The sequence below is a fragment of the Bos grunniens genome, chromosome 5 (assembly GCF_055505025.1).
Source record: "Bos grunniens cultivar Pamir isolate PY7600 chromosome 5, Bosgru_T2T1.0, whole genome shotgun sequence".
In the NCBI taxonomy this organism is placed as follows: domain Eukaryota; kingdom Metazoa; phylum Chordata; class Mammalia; order Artiodactyla; family Bovidae; genus Bos; species Bos grunniens.
In genome coordinates, this window is record NC_141169.1 from 51,895,453 (window position 1) to 51,915,702 (window position 20,250).

A 20,250-nucleotide genomic window follows, 5' to 3' on the forward strand; every position below is an offset into this window, starting at 1 on the left:
CTAAAGTATTCTAATTATTAGGTAGCCTAAGTTCATAGGGGAATGGCAGACAATCATTAAATGAATAATCATGGACATGAGAGTCACCCACAGGCAAAAGGAAACAACTTTCATCACTTTACCTCTGTGTCTTTCATCTTCAGCAACCATCCTCTCAAAAACAACAGTAACAACTTGTCGCACTGTAGCAGCAGCTGTATTATTTGTAATATTATCTTTTGTGAAGTGTAATCGAAAACAAAGAACAATTGCCTAAAAAAACAAGATTCATTTAGCATGAAATAAGTTGATGAATATGGTTATTATCTTTATCTGATGTAACCGCAAATAATTTATGTTTTGCTGTTTCAATCACCTTCGCTAAAAGTATAAAAGTCCCACTCTTTTATACAATAAAGCTACAAAAACTTCAGTATTTTTAAACAATTCAAACTCTCAGTGAATATAAAGACACATAAGATTAGCAAAGGTAATGTGAAATGCACCTTTTACCCTAAATAATAAACTATTAACTGAGGCTATTTTTACATTACTCTCTGTACTTTCTGTTCTTTGGAAATATTTCACAATTTAAAAAAAAGTTTAAAGATGAAACATAATATAACAGTTGTTATATGTTTCAAAGAGAGTAGGAATGAGAAAGAGCTTTCATACATGCAGCCTTATCTAGTATTAATGCCAAAATGACACTTCTCCAGCTGCTTCAGGGGCAGACTTAAGTTATCTGGCTTACATACATTTTACATGTGAAATTATTTTGAAAGAGGGGAAGAGAGAGCTGTCAGGAACACTCAAGATAATTGTGGACAACATTGATACCTGGAAACAAATACTGTTTTCTTTTCTTCTTTCTCTATTCCTTTTCTTCTGCTACTTTTCTTTTTCCGTACTGTATTCATAACCAAGGCTGTCAGCTATATCCAAGGGAGTCTGTTTAATCACCCTAACCTGATATCATCTCTAAACCAAGGCTGTCAGCTATATCCAAGGGAGTCTGTTTAATCACCCTAACCTGATATCATCTCTAATCTGTGGAAAATAAGGCACTGAAGGCTTTTAACATGCAATGTGCATTATCACAATAGCTACAGGAAAGTTGCTTTTAGTTCAAACAGCACTAGGCTTTCCTCTTTCGGTCAGCTTATCCAAATACTGTCCCAAAGCCCTTAATGAACTTGGACAAACAGGTTCCTACCTTAGAGAGTGCCTCATCATGAACTACTGTATTGGTTGTTAAAAGAACAAGAACTGTTTGAAGCAGCTTAAGTTCTTCAAGACTATTTTCCATTAGCTGCCAAAGCATGTTAATTATATTTCCAGCTGCAGTCTGTAAAACAAGTATTTTAATTATTGTCAACAAATAAAATATAGGTATGTTGGGTCCCTAAGCAAGAAAAAGTATGCAAATATAATCTTACCTGGAGAGAATTTCTTGATCACATTAACAAAAACCTATGTTTCTAAATCTATAGATCCAAATACACATCTCTCAACTAATTCAAGAACTGCAACCAATTAATTTTCTTCTCAAAAAAAATGCTTTAAGATTTAAAATGTACCATTTGAATATAGGCAAACAGCAACATGCAGTTCTGAAATACCTTGCCAAAATCAAGGCTCATTTCTAAAATAATAGGGGTATATTTCATTTGGACACTTATGAATATAAACATATACAAATTATGAGTCTGTTACTGTATTATTTCATTGACAAGAGGGAAAACGAGTTATAGAAAAAATACAACTCAAATTAACAACACATTTACAAACTCAATTAAATCTGATACTGTTTAGAATGTTATACCAAAGGCAAAAGAATTTACCATTTCTATTAAAAAGTACCCTACGAAGTACAAAGTTAAGCAGACAAGCAGGATGCAGATTCATACTAATACAATGTTTTTCCTGTTTTTACCATCATGAGGTTAGATATGAATACCCTTAACGAGCAACACTTCAGACAATCTAGGAAATAAAGTCATGATTTTCTCTCCTACCTTTAAAAAAGTAATTCATGAATGATATTCTTCATCACTGATATTGAAAATTTGCTTGGTTCTCAAAATTATCTATATTAATGAACTATGGTGGCACTAGTGGTAAAGAATCCTCCTGCCAATGCAGGAGACACAACAGATGAGGGTTTGGGAATATCCCCTAGAGTAGAAAGCGGCAACCCACTCAAGTATTCTTGCCTGGAAAATTCCATGGGCAGAGAAGCCTGGTGGGCTACAGTCCATGGGGCCATGAAGAGTCAGATACAACTAAGCAACTGAGCACACATGACTTCTTAAGATTCCAAAAGATTTGACAAAATTTAGCCCATCTATACTGAGTGTTTAATGATGAGACAATTTGGCAACCTTTGAAAATGAAGCCATGTCCTTCAAGTACTGATTTATATTAAATACCAGGCATGTTTTATTCTCTCCTTGAGAAAACTCCTGATCTGATTGTAGGTGCACAATTCAGATAAAATCTTCACATTACCTCAGATACCACTTCATGGGACATGAGTCTCTGAATGGCAGCCAAACATAGTTGAGTGATCTTTGGTTCCTTGGTTCCACAACCCATTAGAAAAGGTTGAACAACCTCTGAGCTGTTTTCCTTCAATGCTTTATTTAGAACACATATAAAATAAAAATTTAAACATAATTCATAAATAAGAACATTTTTCACATAATTACAACCAGTAATGACAATCTTAATAAAAATCACTTAATATAAAATAAATATGAAAATAAAAATCAAGCAGTAAGAGTTAAAATACTTCAGACTCTATACCTAAACTACCTTCCTTAAGTACAGTTTTCCCATGCCTTTCTCCTGACACTCTGTCCTTTGGTTCTCCTCCGTCTTCTATAAACTCTTTAAGGGCAACTTCTCAGAAGTTCTCTCTTGCCTCTGAGTAAGACTATTTCTTCAATAGTGTAGAAGGGAAAATAGGAATAAGAACTCATATTCTAGAACAGAAAAGTAATTAAAAATAGTATAGACATCAACCCTACCACATTTCTGAATGAATATTCAGAACTCCCTAGAATTTTATTACATGCCTTTAATTCACTGGCTCTAATTTCTTCTTCAAGAAGTAAACCCATTAAAAACAATAACATTACTACTCTTAATACTGAAGTATAGCTTTAAATTAATTGGATGAACATGCTATAATTCCAAATCTTAAAATAACTCCTTCTACCAAGCCAGTTATTTCAGAAGTTTTCAAATAGCAACAAAAATGTAAAAGATTAGAAAATGCACAAACTGAATTATACATAATTTAAACTTACAAAATGAAGTTAAATCAGTACACACACACTTAGTGGGTAGCTACACAAAGATGAATACGACACATTTCACGTTCGTCATCCTCAGGGAATTTGAATAAATAACATAAAATTCCAAGTCACAAGAGCATTAAACTTATAGGTTAAGTATTTGTTTTCAAATGTATTGCATACATCAATTATTTTAATAGGTTAAAACCTGTAATAAAGTCACACAAATCTTGACTTTTAACATGTTTTTCAAAAGAAATTGTGGAAAAGTCACCCAGAGTCACCTTTAAAAGTGTAAAGCTAGTGTTAACATTAATTTTATCACTTAAAATCCCTTCTTTCTTCTCCCAAAGCTTCTTTATGGTATGGCAAATAAAGACTATTATTCCCTACAGCATGCTCTGTAAAATCCTTCAGTATGCCAGCATAAATCACAGCTAAGAGATGGCAAATATGACTGGCAATGAACAGTGTTTCCAAAAAACAGCTCCTTTGCGTTATTTCCTTGCTTTCTTTTGCATCAAGGTTCTGCTTCAAAACGAGAGACATAAAATTTCCATAACAATGTCACAAAACATTTTTATGAGTGATTAAAAGATGACAATAAAGCTCAAAAAATACTATTCTGAAGCAGTAAATATCCTGCTATATTCAATTCTGCCAAAATCACTGAAGTCTGATGCCACCCCAACTCTGCAGAACGTTTCAAATTATTAAATCTTGTTCAGACAAATATAAGTTTTCAATATTAATAAGCTGCATTTAAAATTTTTATGACAGTAACATGTGTTTCTCATTTGAGTATCATAATACTCATGCAGAGTTTATAGGGCATGATCTGAACCCCATGACACAATAAGTAGGTGGCAAAACCAGAATCCAAAAATATGTCTTCTAATCCCAGGTTCACTACTCTTTCCACAGCATTATGCTGCCACTCTTTAAGGCAAACAGCATATGATGCAAATGGAAATTAAGAGTTAAAAGTGTCTAAAAGAAACCAATGAAACATTTCAAAGCTGTCTGCCTAAAGTCATCAGAAGAATGAAGGAAAGGGAATTTGTCTCCACAGAAGGAAACACAGTGTACTTCTACAGAATCTCTGATGACAATTATTTTAAGACACAAATATATCACCAGAAAGAAAATCAGGGCCAATTACCTATGCTAATTAAACAATGATACAATACTTTCTAATAATTTACAATTTTTCCTCATAATTTCATCCTTTAGGTCAAGAAGGCCATTGTTATTTCTTATCTTTTTGGTAACAGTCCTTCCTTCTAACAGGTTTAAGGTGATACCCTTGTTTGCCTTTGATTTGCATAGCACTAATGATTAATGATGTTGAGCATCTTTTCATGTACCTGTTGGCCATCTGTATGTATTCTTTGGAAAAAATGTCTATTTAGAACTTCTGTCCATTTTTTAACTGGATTGTTTGCAATGCCTCACTGCTTGAGAGCACTTCACTACTGTCTCTGAGATACTCTTCTAAGCTAATGACACCCATTCTGCATGCTTTGATGCCAGTGTTTTTTGATCTTACCATAAGATGTTAACAGAAGTTTCTGCACAAGAAAGGTAACATTTCAAATAACAAAACTTACATGATATCAACAATGCATGCAACTCAACTGATGTGATAGTATGAACAACTATGAACAAGTTCACTGAAAAAGACAACTACAAAAGTATCTGGCCCACAGTGATTCTAAGAAACCATCAGCTGTAAAATGCATGCTAATTTGGGGAATATTAACATGTGAAAAAACTGTCTTATCTTAGAATGAATAAAATAAGGTGAATTATACATTCAGTAACAGCTATTCAGCTCTATCAAGCTGAGTTAAAATTAATGTAGTAATAAAAATAATTAACTGTATTTTAATGTAACTCAAAGGTATCCATCCTTCCTACTTTTTTTCCTCCCAGTTTATGTGAGAATATAATGATCAAAGGAAATTTCTATATTATCCAAAATAGATGATCAACAATCAAAAAAGAAAACCTATTGATCTATTCTGTTTTTTGAAGCATAATGTGAAAAACAAACGTATCTACCAGATCTAGATCACAATGAAGATAAAGATCATTTTTTAAAAGTTGCTAATTATTTTTCTCTTCTTCTAAATGTCATAATGATCCTAAAAATCAGAAATTAATCCTACTCTTCTAACTGGGCAATTGCTGCTTTCTCTTTATAAACAGTAATTTTAATTACATGCATCTTAAGGGTGACTTCACATAAAAACCTTCTTATAGGTTTAGAGTTTAGAGATCACACTGAGGAAAAGGCTGTGCAAAAATATAAAGCAACATGTATGTTGCTTTAACCATTTTAAAAAAAATCTAGGGGAAAAAAGAGGAAAAGGTCAATGCTTTTTAATCAAAACCTGTGGTGGGGGCAGAGGGGGGGGCGGGGTGAGGAGGAGTGGGTGGAGAGAAGGAAAAAAAGAAAAAGTTTAGTTTCTACATAAGTCCCTTCAGAAGCACAACTCCTTTAATAGACTGAAACTCTGTGTTTATTTCCAAATTGTATAACTGTGAGATCAAATGATGCACTTTCACACACCTGAAAGAGATCCAGCAGGTCCCCATATCCTAGGGGTTTCCTTGCTCTGAGCAGTTTCACTGCAAAATTGCAGGTTTTATCCTGGAAAAAAAGAATTAAACTAGGGTACCCCACTATGAATCACACTAACAGGGGTTAATAAAAGGTTTTTAAAATTTTACCAGTCATTAAATGACAAACTATAGCTCTTGTGAAAGAAATAAAATGTGATGGAGACATGACTGATATCCTCAAAACCTTTAAAATCTAGTTATGGGAAAAACTTAAAAAAGTTTAATGGTTCAAAATATCTGAAAATATTTTAAATGATTCAATATGAGGACAAATAAAATTATGAACAGTGTCATCGTAAAAGTACATTACAGGTAAAGGAAGAATTATTCAACAAATGATGTTGCTACAGTCAGTAATTCAGCAAAAGAAAAAACACCTAGGTCCTCGTCTAAACATCAAACCATAGAAAAACGAGAAGAAAGCAAAAGCGACTATCAACTACATGGAAGGAGAAAGACTACTTAAGTATAGAGCAACAAATCAAAAAAGTTAGATTACATACAAATAAAAAGCATCTAGATAAAAAATTACGGAGAAGGCAATGGCACCTCACTCCAGTACTCTTTTGCCTGGAAAATCCCATGGACGGAGGAGCCTGGCAGGCTTCAGTCCACGAGGTCACTAAGAGTCGGACACAACTGAGCGACTTCACTTTCACTTTTCACTTTCGTGCATTGGAGAAGGAAATGGCAACCCACTCCAGTGTTCTTGCCTGGAGAATCCCAGGGCCACGGGAGCCTGGTGGGCTGCCGTCTATGGGGTCACACAGAGTCGGACACGACTGAAGTGACTTAGCAGCACAGATAAAAAATTAAGAAGTAAATGATGCAGATAATATGATATAAACATGAGAAGTTAATATTTTGCTATATAAATAGCTCAAATATTTGATAAAGAAAACACAAAAACTCCAAAAAAACCTAAAATGAAAAAATAATTTAATATATTCAGAGAAAAATGTTCAACATTAAAAAGAAATGTCAATTAAAATGAGAAGTCATTTGCTTGTTCAAGGACTGAAAAGATTTTTTAAAATAGTAATCTTACAAGGATGCTATAAAAATACAGTCACGTATAGTTGGTAAAAGCATAAACTTTTATCTTTTTAGAAAGCAGTGATAAAAAATTTCAAGAACAGGTTCATATCCTTTAATAATTTCATTCCTAGAAATGTATCTTAAAGAAATAATTCTAAATACTGAAACATACCTAAATTACAATCACTTGCTGAAATATTTTGGAACAATTTTAAAAATTAGAAAATATGGTATCAAAAAAGTATGATATAATAAAGGCAGGATAAAAGTTAAAATTTGTTTTTTAAAAAAGGGGGGAAAAGAATAAAGAAAAACACATTATGTGGCAGAGAAAGCACTCCGATCCATTAGGTCAATTTGTTAGCAAGCAATAAAGTACAGTCCCCCGTATCTTCTATCCTGGGTTACAGTAGCAGTCTACCAACAGACCCCTTCTGTACTGATGATGCACTGAAATATGCCTTTCACACTGCTGTCAGAGTAATGTACAGAGTATAAAAATACTTATATGAAAGTGTCACCTCCCTAATTCACACTCTTTCCATCAAGCTACCCAGGAAGTCACACAATGGCAGTAGTTGGACAGGTACCCAATAGACCAAACTGTTTTATACTCATGCATTTAAGTAAGTTCCCTTACTTATTACTCCTACACCTTATTTGCCTGGCTAACTCCTTTTCGAGCATGAAGGCTCAGCTTCATAGTCTTGGGTTGGATTAGGAGTCTTCCTGATATTCTTATAACAGGCCCATCTATACTTCCACCTGACATTTACCATATAAGCCTCAGAATTTTCTGTTTAGAATCTGTCTCTTTCATTACTGTTAACAGGCTGACATGATCTAAATATGACAAAATTTATGTACTCAATCATAACACACAAAACTAAAGAGAGGTCGAAAATATACTAGTGGCAACACTCAAGGAGTCTTCCTTGCATTTTGGAGTGACTCATTTATTAGCCTACATTTAAGGAGGGCTTGGCAACCCACTCCAGTACTCATGCCTGGAAAATTCCATGGATGGAGAAGCCTGGTGGGCTACAATCCATGGGGTCGCAAAGAGTCGGACACAACTGAGGGACTTCACTTCACTACTATTCCCCATGTAATGCGCTATCTAGCAGCAATGTAAGGAAGAATAAGATATTGATCCTGACCTCAAGAAGTATGTCTTCAGAAAGGGAAAATTTCTGACAAAGAGCTCCAAAAAGTAAATGAAGGAGCAGGTAAGCTAAATACAATGAATGGTACAAACACACTTTTCAAATATAGTTCTTGCATTAACACACAGATTGTAGGTGAATTATATTACCCATCTTTGTATCTCCACCAATGATTCTTACATAATTATTTATTAAGAATGTTATATGGGATATTCTATGGATGTTTGTAAAAAATCACAGATATATAGACTGATAAAACAGAATATACTGAATAAAATCAGCAAATAACACTTTAATGTCAGAAAAAAATTCCAAAGTATATTTATTCATTGCTACTGAAATTAGAGAATTTTTAGCAATAAGACTATATAGATATGAAAAGAATGAGGGAAACTGTGAGGACAGAAGAACACAAATCATACATAATGATTATGTAAAAATGTTCTATATATACTGACAGTAGTTGAAAGCGGTGTTAGGTGGTTGTAATTGTTACAGTTTTGAGTCAGGGCTTAAATATACAATTTTGAAAGATTACACAGCTTCATTGATTTCCTTATTTCCTATATTTATTCAAATAGCAGATTCTCTGTTTATATAATTTCTGTGTAACACAAATCTTTTCAGTCAAGTTCAAGTATATTTATTGTAGGCTAGGATAATAAAAACAACTTATAATATATGATAGTCAAATGTAAGATTAAGGCATTTGGCCTTGTAAATGAAAAACTTCATGTTGCTATCTCTCACTTGCAGTTTTAAAGAAAAAGGCAATGTTGAGATAATGATCTGTATATGTGCATTGATGCTGACATTACCTGGCATAGCATTCCACTTATGTCAGCATTCATGACAGCAGTGAAAACAAAGAAAAATAAACATTAAAGGAGGATGCTTAAAAGAAGTGGAGATGTAAAGCAAAGATTTATTCTACAATGTAAATAACCTTCCCTTGGAAAATAAATCTAAGAAAACTCAAGTTGGTTAAAATCTATGCTAAGTACTGTTTCCTCTGACAAGCGACCCTAATTAACTAAGGGCCTAACTAACTAAGCGACCCTAACTAACCCTAACCTAACTAAGGGTTCTAATTTTTATAGCAACCTTTCTTATTTTCCAAATAATTCCCATATGATTTGAGACTCTTCAGTTGTTTGCTATCTTTAACATCCATTACAGCACAAAAGTGGTAACCTATAGTCTTTAGAGAAGTAAACACTTCTCAGGAAATAAAAAGTTACCAAAAAAATTTTCTCAATATTAACTATACCCTGAATTGAGAAATGACACACTGACTAATTTAAACTCTCCCTTTTTCTTTGGAGCCCATGATTTTTCAAGATGACAGTGGTCTAAAATCATAAATTTTTACTGATCAATCAACTGCTGTAAATACTTGGCTAAAACACTAGGAAAAAGTTTAAATGCTAATATAACTCCTCGAGTACATGGTTCTGGATACTATGGATACTAAAGCAAGAATTATTAATTGTATGTGTGTAAGGATTTGTTCTAACCTGATTTTAATAAAGCTAATCGAATTAAAATGAAATTAACAGTCCACTTAAATATTAAACTCATAGTAACTGAGAAAAAAATTTTATTTGTCCTTAGTATGAATTAGACATTTTACGTGGTACAGAACTCTGTGACAGACAGTGATCCTCTGAAGAAAACAGTCTTTTTAAAGAAATAGTCCATCAAAAACAGACCCAATGAAAATTTCTATTACTGAAGAATAATTAAGGACTTACCATAATATCAGCAATGACAGAAACAAAAGTAAATATCTGCAATGACATTCTAATATAATTGGCCTATGACATCTCCAACTTAAAAACACCCAGGTCCATAATTTATCTTGAAACAATTTCCTCATGGTAGCTAATCCACCCAATATGCGTTTCCCAAACCCACTTGCCCATCCTCCCAGTCCAACCACACATACCTTTGCCTTTACCCACCATTTCACTCTACCCCTTTACTCAGTATGCACACAGAGCACTATTCAATGCTGTGATTAATGTTATATAACTCTTTGGTGTTTCGTGAGAATGTTCAAAATCAGAGAAGCTGTGAGAAACAGATGCAACTTAGCAGGGCTAACCCTAAGGTGGCAAATGAAATCCACTCTTATCTGTCACCCTTAAACTAGCCCCAAACATCTTCATTTCATTTTGTAATATTCTTTAAAATTCCACCCTTTAGGAATTTACTGGTATGCTTCTTTAAAAAATGTAAAGAGACTTAAGAGTTATATTGGGTCTTCACTATTTGGACTTTGTGTAAATCGATTTAATAGGACTGCTTTTCTCCTGTAACCAGCTGAGAACAGCAGCACCACTGGAATTGGAAATGCATGTGAAGGATCAGTGAAGTAAGCAGCAGTTAAGTACAAGCACTTGGAAGAGAGTAGCCAGTGTGGAAACCTCACAGTACTATGGAAGTACACTGCAGCAGGAAGAACATGGGTTCTGAACAGCCCAGGATTTAAATTTGATTTCACCACTTACCAAGTGACCGACCTTAAGCCACTACATCTCTCTGCATCTCAATTTGCTCTACTATTAAAAAAGAATATTTCCTCACAAGGTTGTCCTATATAAGATCAAGTGGCACAAATGCCTCACATGTAACAGATTCTCAAAAATGCCAGTTTCCTTCCTTTGCATGTTCATTATCGAGGCAAGAACAGAAAGGCATGAAGAAAAAGAGGAGGCAGACTGAGTATCAAAAGGGTGCCAGAGAGAACTTTTGAAAATTCCTCCCCCAAAACTAGGATCAATCAAAAAAAATGTTAAATCTATATAATTCCCTGTTTATTTCAAAGATAAAAGAGATCTGGGAAGGTGGTCTGAGAACCAATCTTTCTTTCAATACAACAAATATTAATTGAATGCCTTTTATGGGTAAGGTGTATCTTAGGTAATTGACAAGAGGAGGAGGAGAATACAAAGATGAGTATGAAAAATCTTTGCCTTTAAGGAGTTAGTAGTTTTAAGCTTTCTGATTTCAGAGAACAGTATAGCATTCATCTCTGGGAAACCCAGTTAGTTCATAAATTAGGGACTTTTGCATGTTCTTTTTCATTATGGATAGCATGCTGGAGCGTAAGGAAGAGATGCTATAAAAAAAAAAAACTGATGGGTTTTAAGATTCTACTTTTACCATTAGTCAAACTTTCATTAATTGTTGAATTTTTAATGCAAAAAATTACCTGCCAAAATTTCGGTGTTTCGTGCAGCTATTGTTTTAACTTTTATTATTCCTGATTCAGCAGCCTGCAAGAATAAAAATAATTAGAACATAAAACTTACTAATGACATGAATTATCTAGGGAAAAGAAATCATGTATGATAAAATCTCAAGCACAGAGTCAGTCACTACTATCTTTTTTATTTTACAAACTTCAGATACTGAAGTCTAGTAGTGAAACATAGACTAAATGTAATAAAGTATGATTAACTTGATTATTCTCACACAAACTCTGCATTGCAAAAGCATGTTGCCTTTCTATGCCTTCAGTTGCATCTCGCATTTAAATCTTCAGAAAATAAAAAACAATAAAATCAAAGACTAATGAAAAAAAATAGGTTTCTCTTTCCCATTTCACACTTCTCTCTCAACCATAAAAAAAAAAATTATAAAACACTGCAAACTCAAGTAAAACTGCTTTGAATTAGAAGAGAATAAATAACCAAGAACCCTGTCATTACTTTTAGATTGTGCTTTTTTAAAACACTCAGTTTTCATAAGGTGTCTAAATCATTTCAGCATAATTAAGTTGAGCTGGCAGTATTTGAAAGTCATACGGCATTTTATACTATGCCACAGGACTGTGCTGTCCAATATGGTAGCCACTGGCTACAGGTGACTAGGCTTCCCCAGTGGTGCAGTGGTGAAGAATCCACCTGCCAGTGCAGGAGACGAGAGTTCAATCCCAGGGTTGGAAGGATCCCCTGGAGAAGGAAATGGCAACCCAGTCCAGTATTCTTGCCTGGAAAATACAGGGGACAGGGGAGCCCGGCAGGCTACAGTCCATGGGGTCGCGAAGTCAGACACGACTTAACAATTAAACATGCACATATGACTACTAAGCACTTTATATGTGGCTACTCGAACTGAGTTGTGTTAAGTATTATATATCATTAAAACTAAATGTTTCTTTTTACTTTTTAAATGCAATTTAAAATTACACACATGGACTGCATATGTTGCCCACATTATACTTCTACTGGACACTGCTAACATACAATACTGATATGCTGCTAAGTCGCTTCAGTTGTGTCTGACTCTGTGCAACCCCACAGACGGCAGCCCACCAGGCTCCCCCGTCCCTGGGATTCTCCAGGCAAGAACACTGGAGTGGGTTGCCATTTCCTTCTCCAATGCATGAAAGTGAAAAGTGAAAGTGAAGTTGCTCAGTTGTGTCCGACTTAGCGACCCCATGGACTGCAGCCTACCAGGCTCCTCCGTCCATGGGATTTTCCAGGCAAGAGTACTGGAGTGGGGTGCCATTGCCTTCTCTGTCCATTATAGAAACTCAGGACATTTTTACTATTAAGAAGCATGCCTATTTTATACTTGAACTGGTGACTATACCTCCAAAAATAATACCAAGTATTCATATATTATATTAAAGTTTTCCTATTAATTTGCTTGCTACTTGTTCATTTATTGTTATCTCTTAATGTTTACTAAAGGACAAGTAGTAGAAGGCACTACAGTTTTTTAAATAATTATGGAAGAACTCAGTGTCCTATAGGTTATTAGGTTGAGGAGCAGTGGGTTGATGCATAAAATAAACGACACATTGTAGGCTATACAATGTATACCTTTGTCGTTTTGTGGAATTCCAAGCACTTGAAGTCCTTGTCTGTGATTAGAGAATTTCCAACTTCACTGTTAGCAGAGACAGTAGTAATGGTCTCAGTGGCAATGAGTTTTGCAGTGGTTCTTAGCTGTTCAGCCTCCTCTCAGTCCTGTACTTTCTAAGGTTGGCTTCATCCAGTCTTCTACCAATTCTACAAGCCCCTCAATGTTCTATCAGTAAACTTCATTTCCACTTACATCAGCCCAAGTTAGTTTCCACTGCTTACAACTAAGAAGCCTAATGGATATCTAGGGCTTTAAGAAACTTTAAGAAATGGAAATGTTCCGAATTAAATGTACATGGCTACTAGCAGAAAAATGTAGTCAAAATAAATGACTTCATGGAAAGATTATTGATTTTCTGATTATCTAGGGGCAGTGTATATTAGAACACCAGACGCTTTAAAAAAATCATGATGCCCAGGTTGCAACCCATTCCAAAGATTACATCAGAATGACTGCCAGTGGGAGTCACGCACTGGCATTTTTTAAAATCTTCAGGTGATTTCAACATGGGGCAAAATTTAAGAGGCTATTGTAATAATATAAGCAAAAGATGATGGTGGATAGGCCTGAGGTGATAATGACTGAGATGATAAGGAGTGATCAGATTCTGGATCTAGTATGAAGATGCACAAACCAAACAAACCTACTACTACAAAAATTCAGTAACACTGAAATTATTATGTATACTTTGTTATATTCATACACCCCACTTTAAATGTCTTAAGTAATTCTCTTACTAAGTCAACTGAAATTAATCTATGGTCACTGAACTTTCTTCCACCAACATTTCAAATGTTCAAACTCTCTCCCTCCTTACTATGGCCCACTGTACCATGCCTATGCTCAAATTCAGTATTTCATTCTTCTTCAATCAACAGATATCAAAATAAACCATCATAAATCCAATGTAATCTGTTCTAACTTTCTGAATTCCAGTCAGTTTCCAAAATCAGTCCTGTAGCATACTGGATGCTACATGTCAGTAACGGATTTCAGATTTGCCAGACACTATTTTGATCTCCTCAAATAAATAAGAACTAACCCATGTATGAATCATAAACAAGTATAACTAAATTATAAGTATAATATATGTTTAACAAATATTTTTATACATCCATATGATAAGGAAAACAATGAGTGTTTTTTCCTTAGTTCCAAAAGTAACAAGTGTTTTAAAAGGTATATAAACTCAAGAAATCATCAAAAGGACTGTTTATTAACTCAGATGTAACAGGACCTATCTCACAGCTCCTAATTTTTTTCATCCAACTTTTTATTGTGAAACTTTGAAACTGTACCACCACCCTATTCTCATTGGCACCCTGTGTTGCTAAAAAGTTTCATTACCAATGTTTACTGACAACACTTGTATATCACGGCCCCCTCACCTCATGCACGGCTACTTCAAACCTCAGCCTAGTGGACATCTTCAAGAGTGCCCTGTATACATGAAAGTATTCAGACTCAGATTTCCTTCTATTTATCAAAGATTGTCTGTGTGAAGAAGAATCTTTAACTTCTTGCTTTAAAAGTAACCCCTACTCTGATTAGACACTTATAGATTAGATACTTACATATCCATAGGGGAACTACTCAACTGTAAATATAGTTATTTTCCTGAATTGGCCCTCATTAAAAAAAAAAAAATACAAAGTCCCAGTTCTGTAGAGTTTAATAGGGATGATACAGGTTATGGTGGGTAGTTTAAAATGTCTGTTCCCCAAGGGCAATCTATGACTTGGGTAACAAAGCCAAAAGTATTAAATACACTACAGCATTTAATATTTGTTAATCTTAAAATTAATGTCTCTCAAGAAATATTTTTTTCTCTTTCACAAAATTCTTTGCTGACCCAAAGAGACACACCCACCAAGGACTCTGAATATAGACGCCAATACTACAGAAAAGATAAGACAGAATGCTGAAATGCTGACTCCTCCTTTAAGACAACACAGAATATCCTTGGCCTGACTTCTCAGTAAACTCTTCCTGGGAAATCTCAATCCTATGGTTTCAGTCACTTTCTAAATACTGAAGAATCCTAAATTATATTCCTGTTCCTTAACTATCTTCTTGGAGAAGGCAATGGCACCCCACTCCAGTACTCTTGCCTGGAAAATCCCATGGACGGAGGAGCCTGGTAGGCTGCAGTCCAGGAGGTCGCTGGGAGTCGGACACAACTGAGCAACTTCACTTTCATGTCTCACTTTCATGCGTTGGAGAAGGAAATGGCAACCCATTCCAGTGTTCTTGCCTGGAGAATCCCAGGGACGGGGGAGCTTGGTGGGCTGCCATCTATGGGGTCGCACAGAGTCGGACATGACTGAAGCGACTTAGCAGCAGCAGCAGCAACCATCTTCTAAACTATAGGATTTATTACCCTATATTTTTAAAAGGCACCTTAAATTCAAGATATTCAGAGATGTTATCACCACACACACATACCTCCAACTTCCACCCTAGCCTCAGAAAAGCCGGTTTCTTCTCCCTATAATCTATTTTTGTGAACAGCAGCAGCAACCATGCAGTCACTGACTAGGTATGAGGTTTCTCCCTGATTCCACAAATACAATCAGGCACAAAGGCTGCGTAGTGAACACATCTTGTGCTTTTTTTCTTCTCAAATGTCATTTCTACACCTCAGTTCAAACTTCTTGTTATCAATCTAAAGTAAGAAATTTCTCCACTTAAAACCTTGTCCTCCATCCATCCTCAATTGTCTTGCTCTTCAATGGCCCCCCGAGTCCACGTCTAGTGGTGTCTCTGAAAACTGAATAGTGTAAGGACATCTTTCAAAAGGAAAAAGAAATAAGTCTCATGGACCTACCCAGTTTCTGACAAATTTAAGTAGGCATAAATATTAATAAATTATAAATAAACTCCGTATTTTTATAACTCTTAAATTATAAAGCCAACAAATTCACAAATAAAGTGAACAGTAATTTAATGTGACAAATAATGCTTTGCTGAAATTAAACCACTGCTAACAACATGAAGATGGTGCAGGCGTCTCTGATTCTGGCACCAGGAGCAGTGACAGAAATAATTTCTTCCATAACTTGTTTTTCTATAGCAAGTATCAAAAAGTCCTTCCATCTCTGTGAGCCATCTATGGTTTGTACCTACGGTTTATTCTGTTTCTCCTATGACATGTCTGTTTCTCCAATCTAGCTGTAAGCCCTGTGAGGATAAAAAATCTATTTCATTCATCTCCCCATATTACTAATGCCTATCATTATGCAAACAGAGAATATATATATATAAGCTAAGCTAAGTGAAGTTGCTCAGTCATGTCCGACTCTTTGCAACCCCATGGGCTGCAGCCTACCAGAATTCTCCATCCATGGGATTTTCCAGGCAAGAGTACTGGAGTGGGGTGCCATTTCCTTCTCCAGGGGATCTTCCCAACCCAGGGACTGAACCCGGGTCTCCGGCATTGTAGGCAGACGCTTTACCAACTGAGCCACCAAGGAAGCCTGAGGATATATATATAAACATTTATAAATAAGCAAAGGAAAAGTTCTAAACAGAGGGAGGGACTTTACTGTCCTCTCATTGAAAAATGCAGAGGAAATTTGACCCAGACAGTCAAATCACCATCATAACTATAGCTTCACTTCTCTGCCATCCTCTTGGTTCTGTCTGTTCCATGAGGAGGTTCATCCTCAGGCCACTCCAAAACTTGGCAATAAAATCAGTTCCAGCCATTCTATACCTCACAACTTCATATGACACTACCCAGAAAGAGAGAAGGAACAGAAGGGAGCTTTCCCTTCCCAGGAGCACACACTGGCACTGGGTGTGGCTGTGTGGGCAGAAACCGAAGTGTGGGTATGGAGGTTAAATCAGGTCAAACTACTCAAGGTATCCTGGAGCACCGAACGAGATTAATTCATCTGAATGCAAAGAGTTGAAAATGAAGGATAAGTGCAGCCTATCACTGAAGAAAGCAAGAGGGAATGAATGCTAGGAAGAGAATCAGCAAATGTCCACTTCTAGAACTCCAGACAAGTTTACGATAATAATAGTAACAATAATACTGCTTTTCTTCACCAAACCCTCTATGTTGTATTTTAAAAAACAAAACAAAAACCATACTTATTTTTTTTTAATATTTATGAAAGAAGAGTCTTGAAATTAGAACAAATTCACCAAAGGCCCAAATTAATTATTCACAGGATATAGCATGAAATAAGAGTTAAAGAAGAAATGTAAAATTCAAGTTAATCGCAACTTAAGAATAATGCACTCAAGAGACTAGGGAGGTATGAAGCTGCCTTGCAAACTTAGGAGTTCAGAACTCAGGTAAAATCAAAAGACCTAAAGTCAAGTCCTCACTTAGGAATACCTAATAGATCTAGAACAGTCCCTAGAGGACAATATGCTTATAAAACAATTACTACACTGAAATCAATAAGATTTTCTTCTGTAACATGTAATTAGTCTAAAATCTCAAAGCTCTGAAAAATATATACCTATATGGAATCCCATTCAAAAACCTCTGGGCTAAAAAATAAAGACAAAACAAAAAACTCTAGCTTCTAGCAAACAAATTTTCCTTAACATATCAAATACAAGACCGAAATGCAAATTACATGTGGATAGCTAACAGTATGTGAACCGTGAACTTCCAGATGCTCAAGCTGGATTTAGAAAAGGCAGAGGAACCAGAGTTTGGATTACCAACATCTGCTGGATCATCGAAAAAGCAAGAGAGTTTCAGAAAAACATCTACTTTTGCTTTACTGACTACATCAAAGCGTTTGACTGTGTGGATCACAACAAACTGTGTAAAATTCTTAAAAGACCTGGGAACACCAGACCACCTGTCCTGCCTCCTGAGACATCTGTATGCAGGTCAAGAAGCAACAGTTAGAACCAGACACAGAACAACAGACTGGTTCCAAATAGGAAAAGGAGTACGTGAAGGCTGTAATATTGTCACCCTGCTTATTTAACTTATACGCAGAGTACATCATGAGAAACGCTGGTGTGGATGAAGCACAAGCTGGAATCAAGATTGCTGGGAGAAATATCAATCACCTCAGATATGCAGATGACACCACCCTATGGCAGAAAGCAAAGAACTAAAGAGCCTCTTAATGAAAGTGAAAGAGGAGAGTGAAAAAGTTGGCTTAAAACTCAACATTCAGAAAACTAAGCTCATGGCATCTGGTTCCATCCTGGTCCCATCACATGGCAAATAGATGGGGAAACAGCGGAAACAGTGAGAGACTTTATTTTGGGAGGCCAAAACCACTGCAGATGGTGACTGCAGCCATGAAATTAAAAGATGCTTACTCCTTGGAAGAAAAGCTATGACCAACCTTGACAGCATTATTAAAAAGCAGAGACATGACTTTGCCAACAAAGGTCTGTCTAGTCAAGCCTATGGTTTTTCCAGTAGTCATATATGGATGTGAGAGTTGGACTATAAAGAAAGCTGAGCACCAAAGAATTGATGCTTCTGAACAGTGGTGTTGGAAAGACTCTTGAGAGTCTCTTGGACTGCAAGGAGACCCAACCAGTTCATTGTAAAGGAAATCAGTCCTGAATATTCATTGGAAGGACTGATGCTGAAGCTGAAACTCCAATACTTTGGCCACCTGATGTGAAGAACCAACTCATCTGAAAAGACCCTGATGCTGGGAAAAACTGAAGGTGGGAGGAGAAGGGGACGAGAGAGAATGAGATGGCTGGATGGCATCACTGACTCAATGGACATGAGTCTGCGTGAACTCCAGGAGTTGGTGATGGACAGGAAGGCCTGGCGTGCTGCAGTCCATGGGTCACAAAGAGTCGGGCACGACTGAGCAACTGAACTGAACTGAAATATATGGTATGCCTATATATACAGTATTCCTTTTCTTCTTCTTTAAAAATTTAATCTCCAACAAGTATCTAATCAGTACCTCTCAGATGTACAAATGCTTTGAACTATGACAGACAGAGGAGAAGGCAACGGCACCCCATTCCAGTACTCTTGCCTGGAAAATCCCATGGACAGAGAAGCCTGGTAGGCTGCTGTCCACGGAGTCACGACGAGTTGGACACGACTGAAGCGACTTAGCAGCAGCAGCAGCATGACAGACAGAAGAATAAACAAGATGCAAAACTGACAGTCCTTAAGGAGCTATTTAGAAAAGAAAATACCATAGCAAAAGGTAAAAACATAAGAGTTATAAAGAAATAACATAAAATAAGTTTCAATGAAGGTTAAGAAAACATATCAGCTTGAAAAGCCTGGGCAGGAGCTGCAACTATTCCTGACCAGCAACCAGCTAGTACATGGCACACAGCAGGTTTTCAAAAATTACGAACAAATGAAAGAATAAAGGAATGAGTGAATGAGGGATGAAATGAGAATATTATCTCTAAAGCTGGTTCATTCATGTAACAAATGAACAAGCAACATGGGTTAAATTAAGGGTAGGATTTTAACTTTTAAAAGATGGAAGGAGATGATTTTAGGCCAGCAAAAGGGGAAAAAAGCTACCAAAAGCCACATCATGGAAGAGGGAAGGAGCAGGGCATATTTGGAAAATGAAGAGCAAGCAACAGAGTTTGGCTTAAATATAAAGGGATTTGAGGAAAAGTTGAGGGTGATGAAGGAAGGATGAGAAGATCAAGAAGGTCTTAAATGTTATACTGAGGTGTTCTGTATGTACAAAGTAGCCGTCGAGGATTTCTGAGTTGTTTAAGTACATTAATCTGGTGGTAACATACAGGATGGTCTTTTGTGCCATTAATGCATACCAAAGGCCAGGCATAAGACTGAATACCTGGAAGCTAGACTAATAGCTAAAACAGCACAAAAGAGGAGAGATACCTTAGAAATTACAAAAGTGGAAGAAACATCTGACAACGGATACAGCATAGAGAGAGCTGAGGGGGAGAAGACAGCCAGTATAACTAGAGTGAGCAAGAATGATAAATTCCACCAACAAAACAAGTGAAATGTGGGGATAGGACAAGTTTTAAGAAAAATAAGTTCAATTACCAGAAGTTCTATCTGAAGTATGTGAAAGATACTCCGGTAGACATGTTTAACAACTTCTTGGCCAGAGACATTATTAATACTCTTTTGCTACCTGAATGTTATTGACCAAGTGTTTCAATATTCACTTACATAACAAACCGCCAGTTACAGGTATTAGGTTCTGCAAAAATCCCCTGATCAATAATGCATTAACAGACAGTTGGAAGCACAGGTCTAAGTTCAGTAAAGACAGCAGAGGTAACGAAGCAGATGTAGGAGT

The 20,250-nt window shown here is 36.0% G+C and overlaps 1 protein-coding gene and 1 long non-coding RNA gene across 9 annotated transcripts in view; both read right to left on the reverse strand.

The window, feature by feature from the left end:
* The window catches only part of MON2 (MON2 regulator of endosome-to-Golgi trafficking), a 110,861-nt gene that overhangs the window by 83,134 nt on the left and 7,477 nt on the right, over nt 1-20,250 (reverse strand). For 4 of the 8 annotated variants that reach the window (XM_086400229.1, XM_086400228.1, XM_086400225.1 and 1 more), the window contains exons 2-5: nt 11,331-11,394; nt 2,491-2,618; nt 1,196-1,327; nt 123-252 (exon numbers count right to left, since the gene is read on the reverse strand). In XM_086400229.1, the coding sequence (XP_086256355.1) occupies nt 123-252; nt 1,196-1,327; nt 2,491-2,618; nt 11,331-11,394 (454 nt within the window). Of the gene's footprint in view, nt 1-122; nt 253-1,195; nt 1,328-2,490; nt 2,619-5,856; nt 5,938-11,330; nt 11,395-20,250 lie in introns of all 8 variants that reach the window. The other 4 variants (XM_086400232.1, XM_086400231.1, XM_086400227.1 and 1 more) reach the window with 2 other exon arrangements.
* LOC147371943 (uncharacterized) lies at nt 875-1,105 on the reverse strand. Its single transcript, XR_015163860.1, has 2 exons — nt 1,013-1,105; nt 875-948 (listed from the first exon to the last, which is right to left on the reverse strand). It is a non-coding gene; the product is annotated as an uncharacterized LOC147371943 (long non-coding RNA).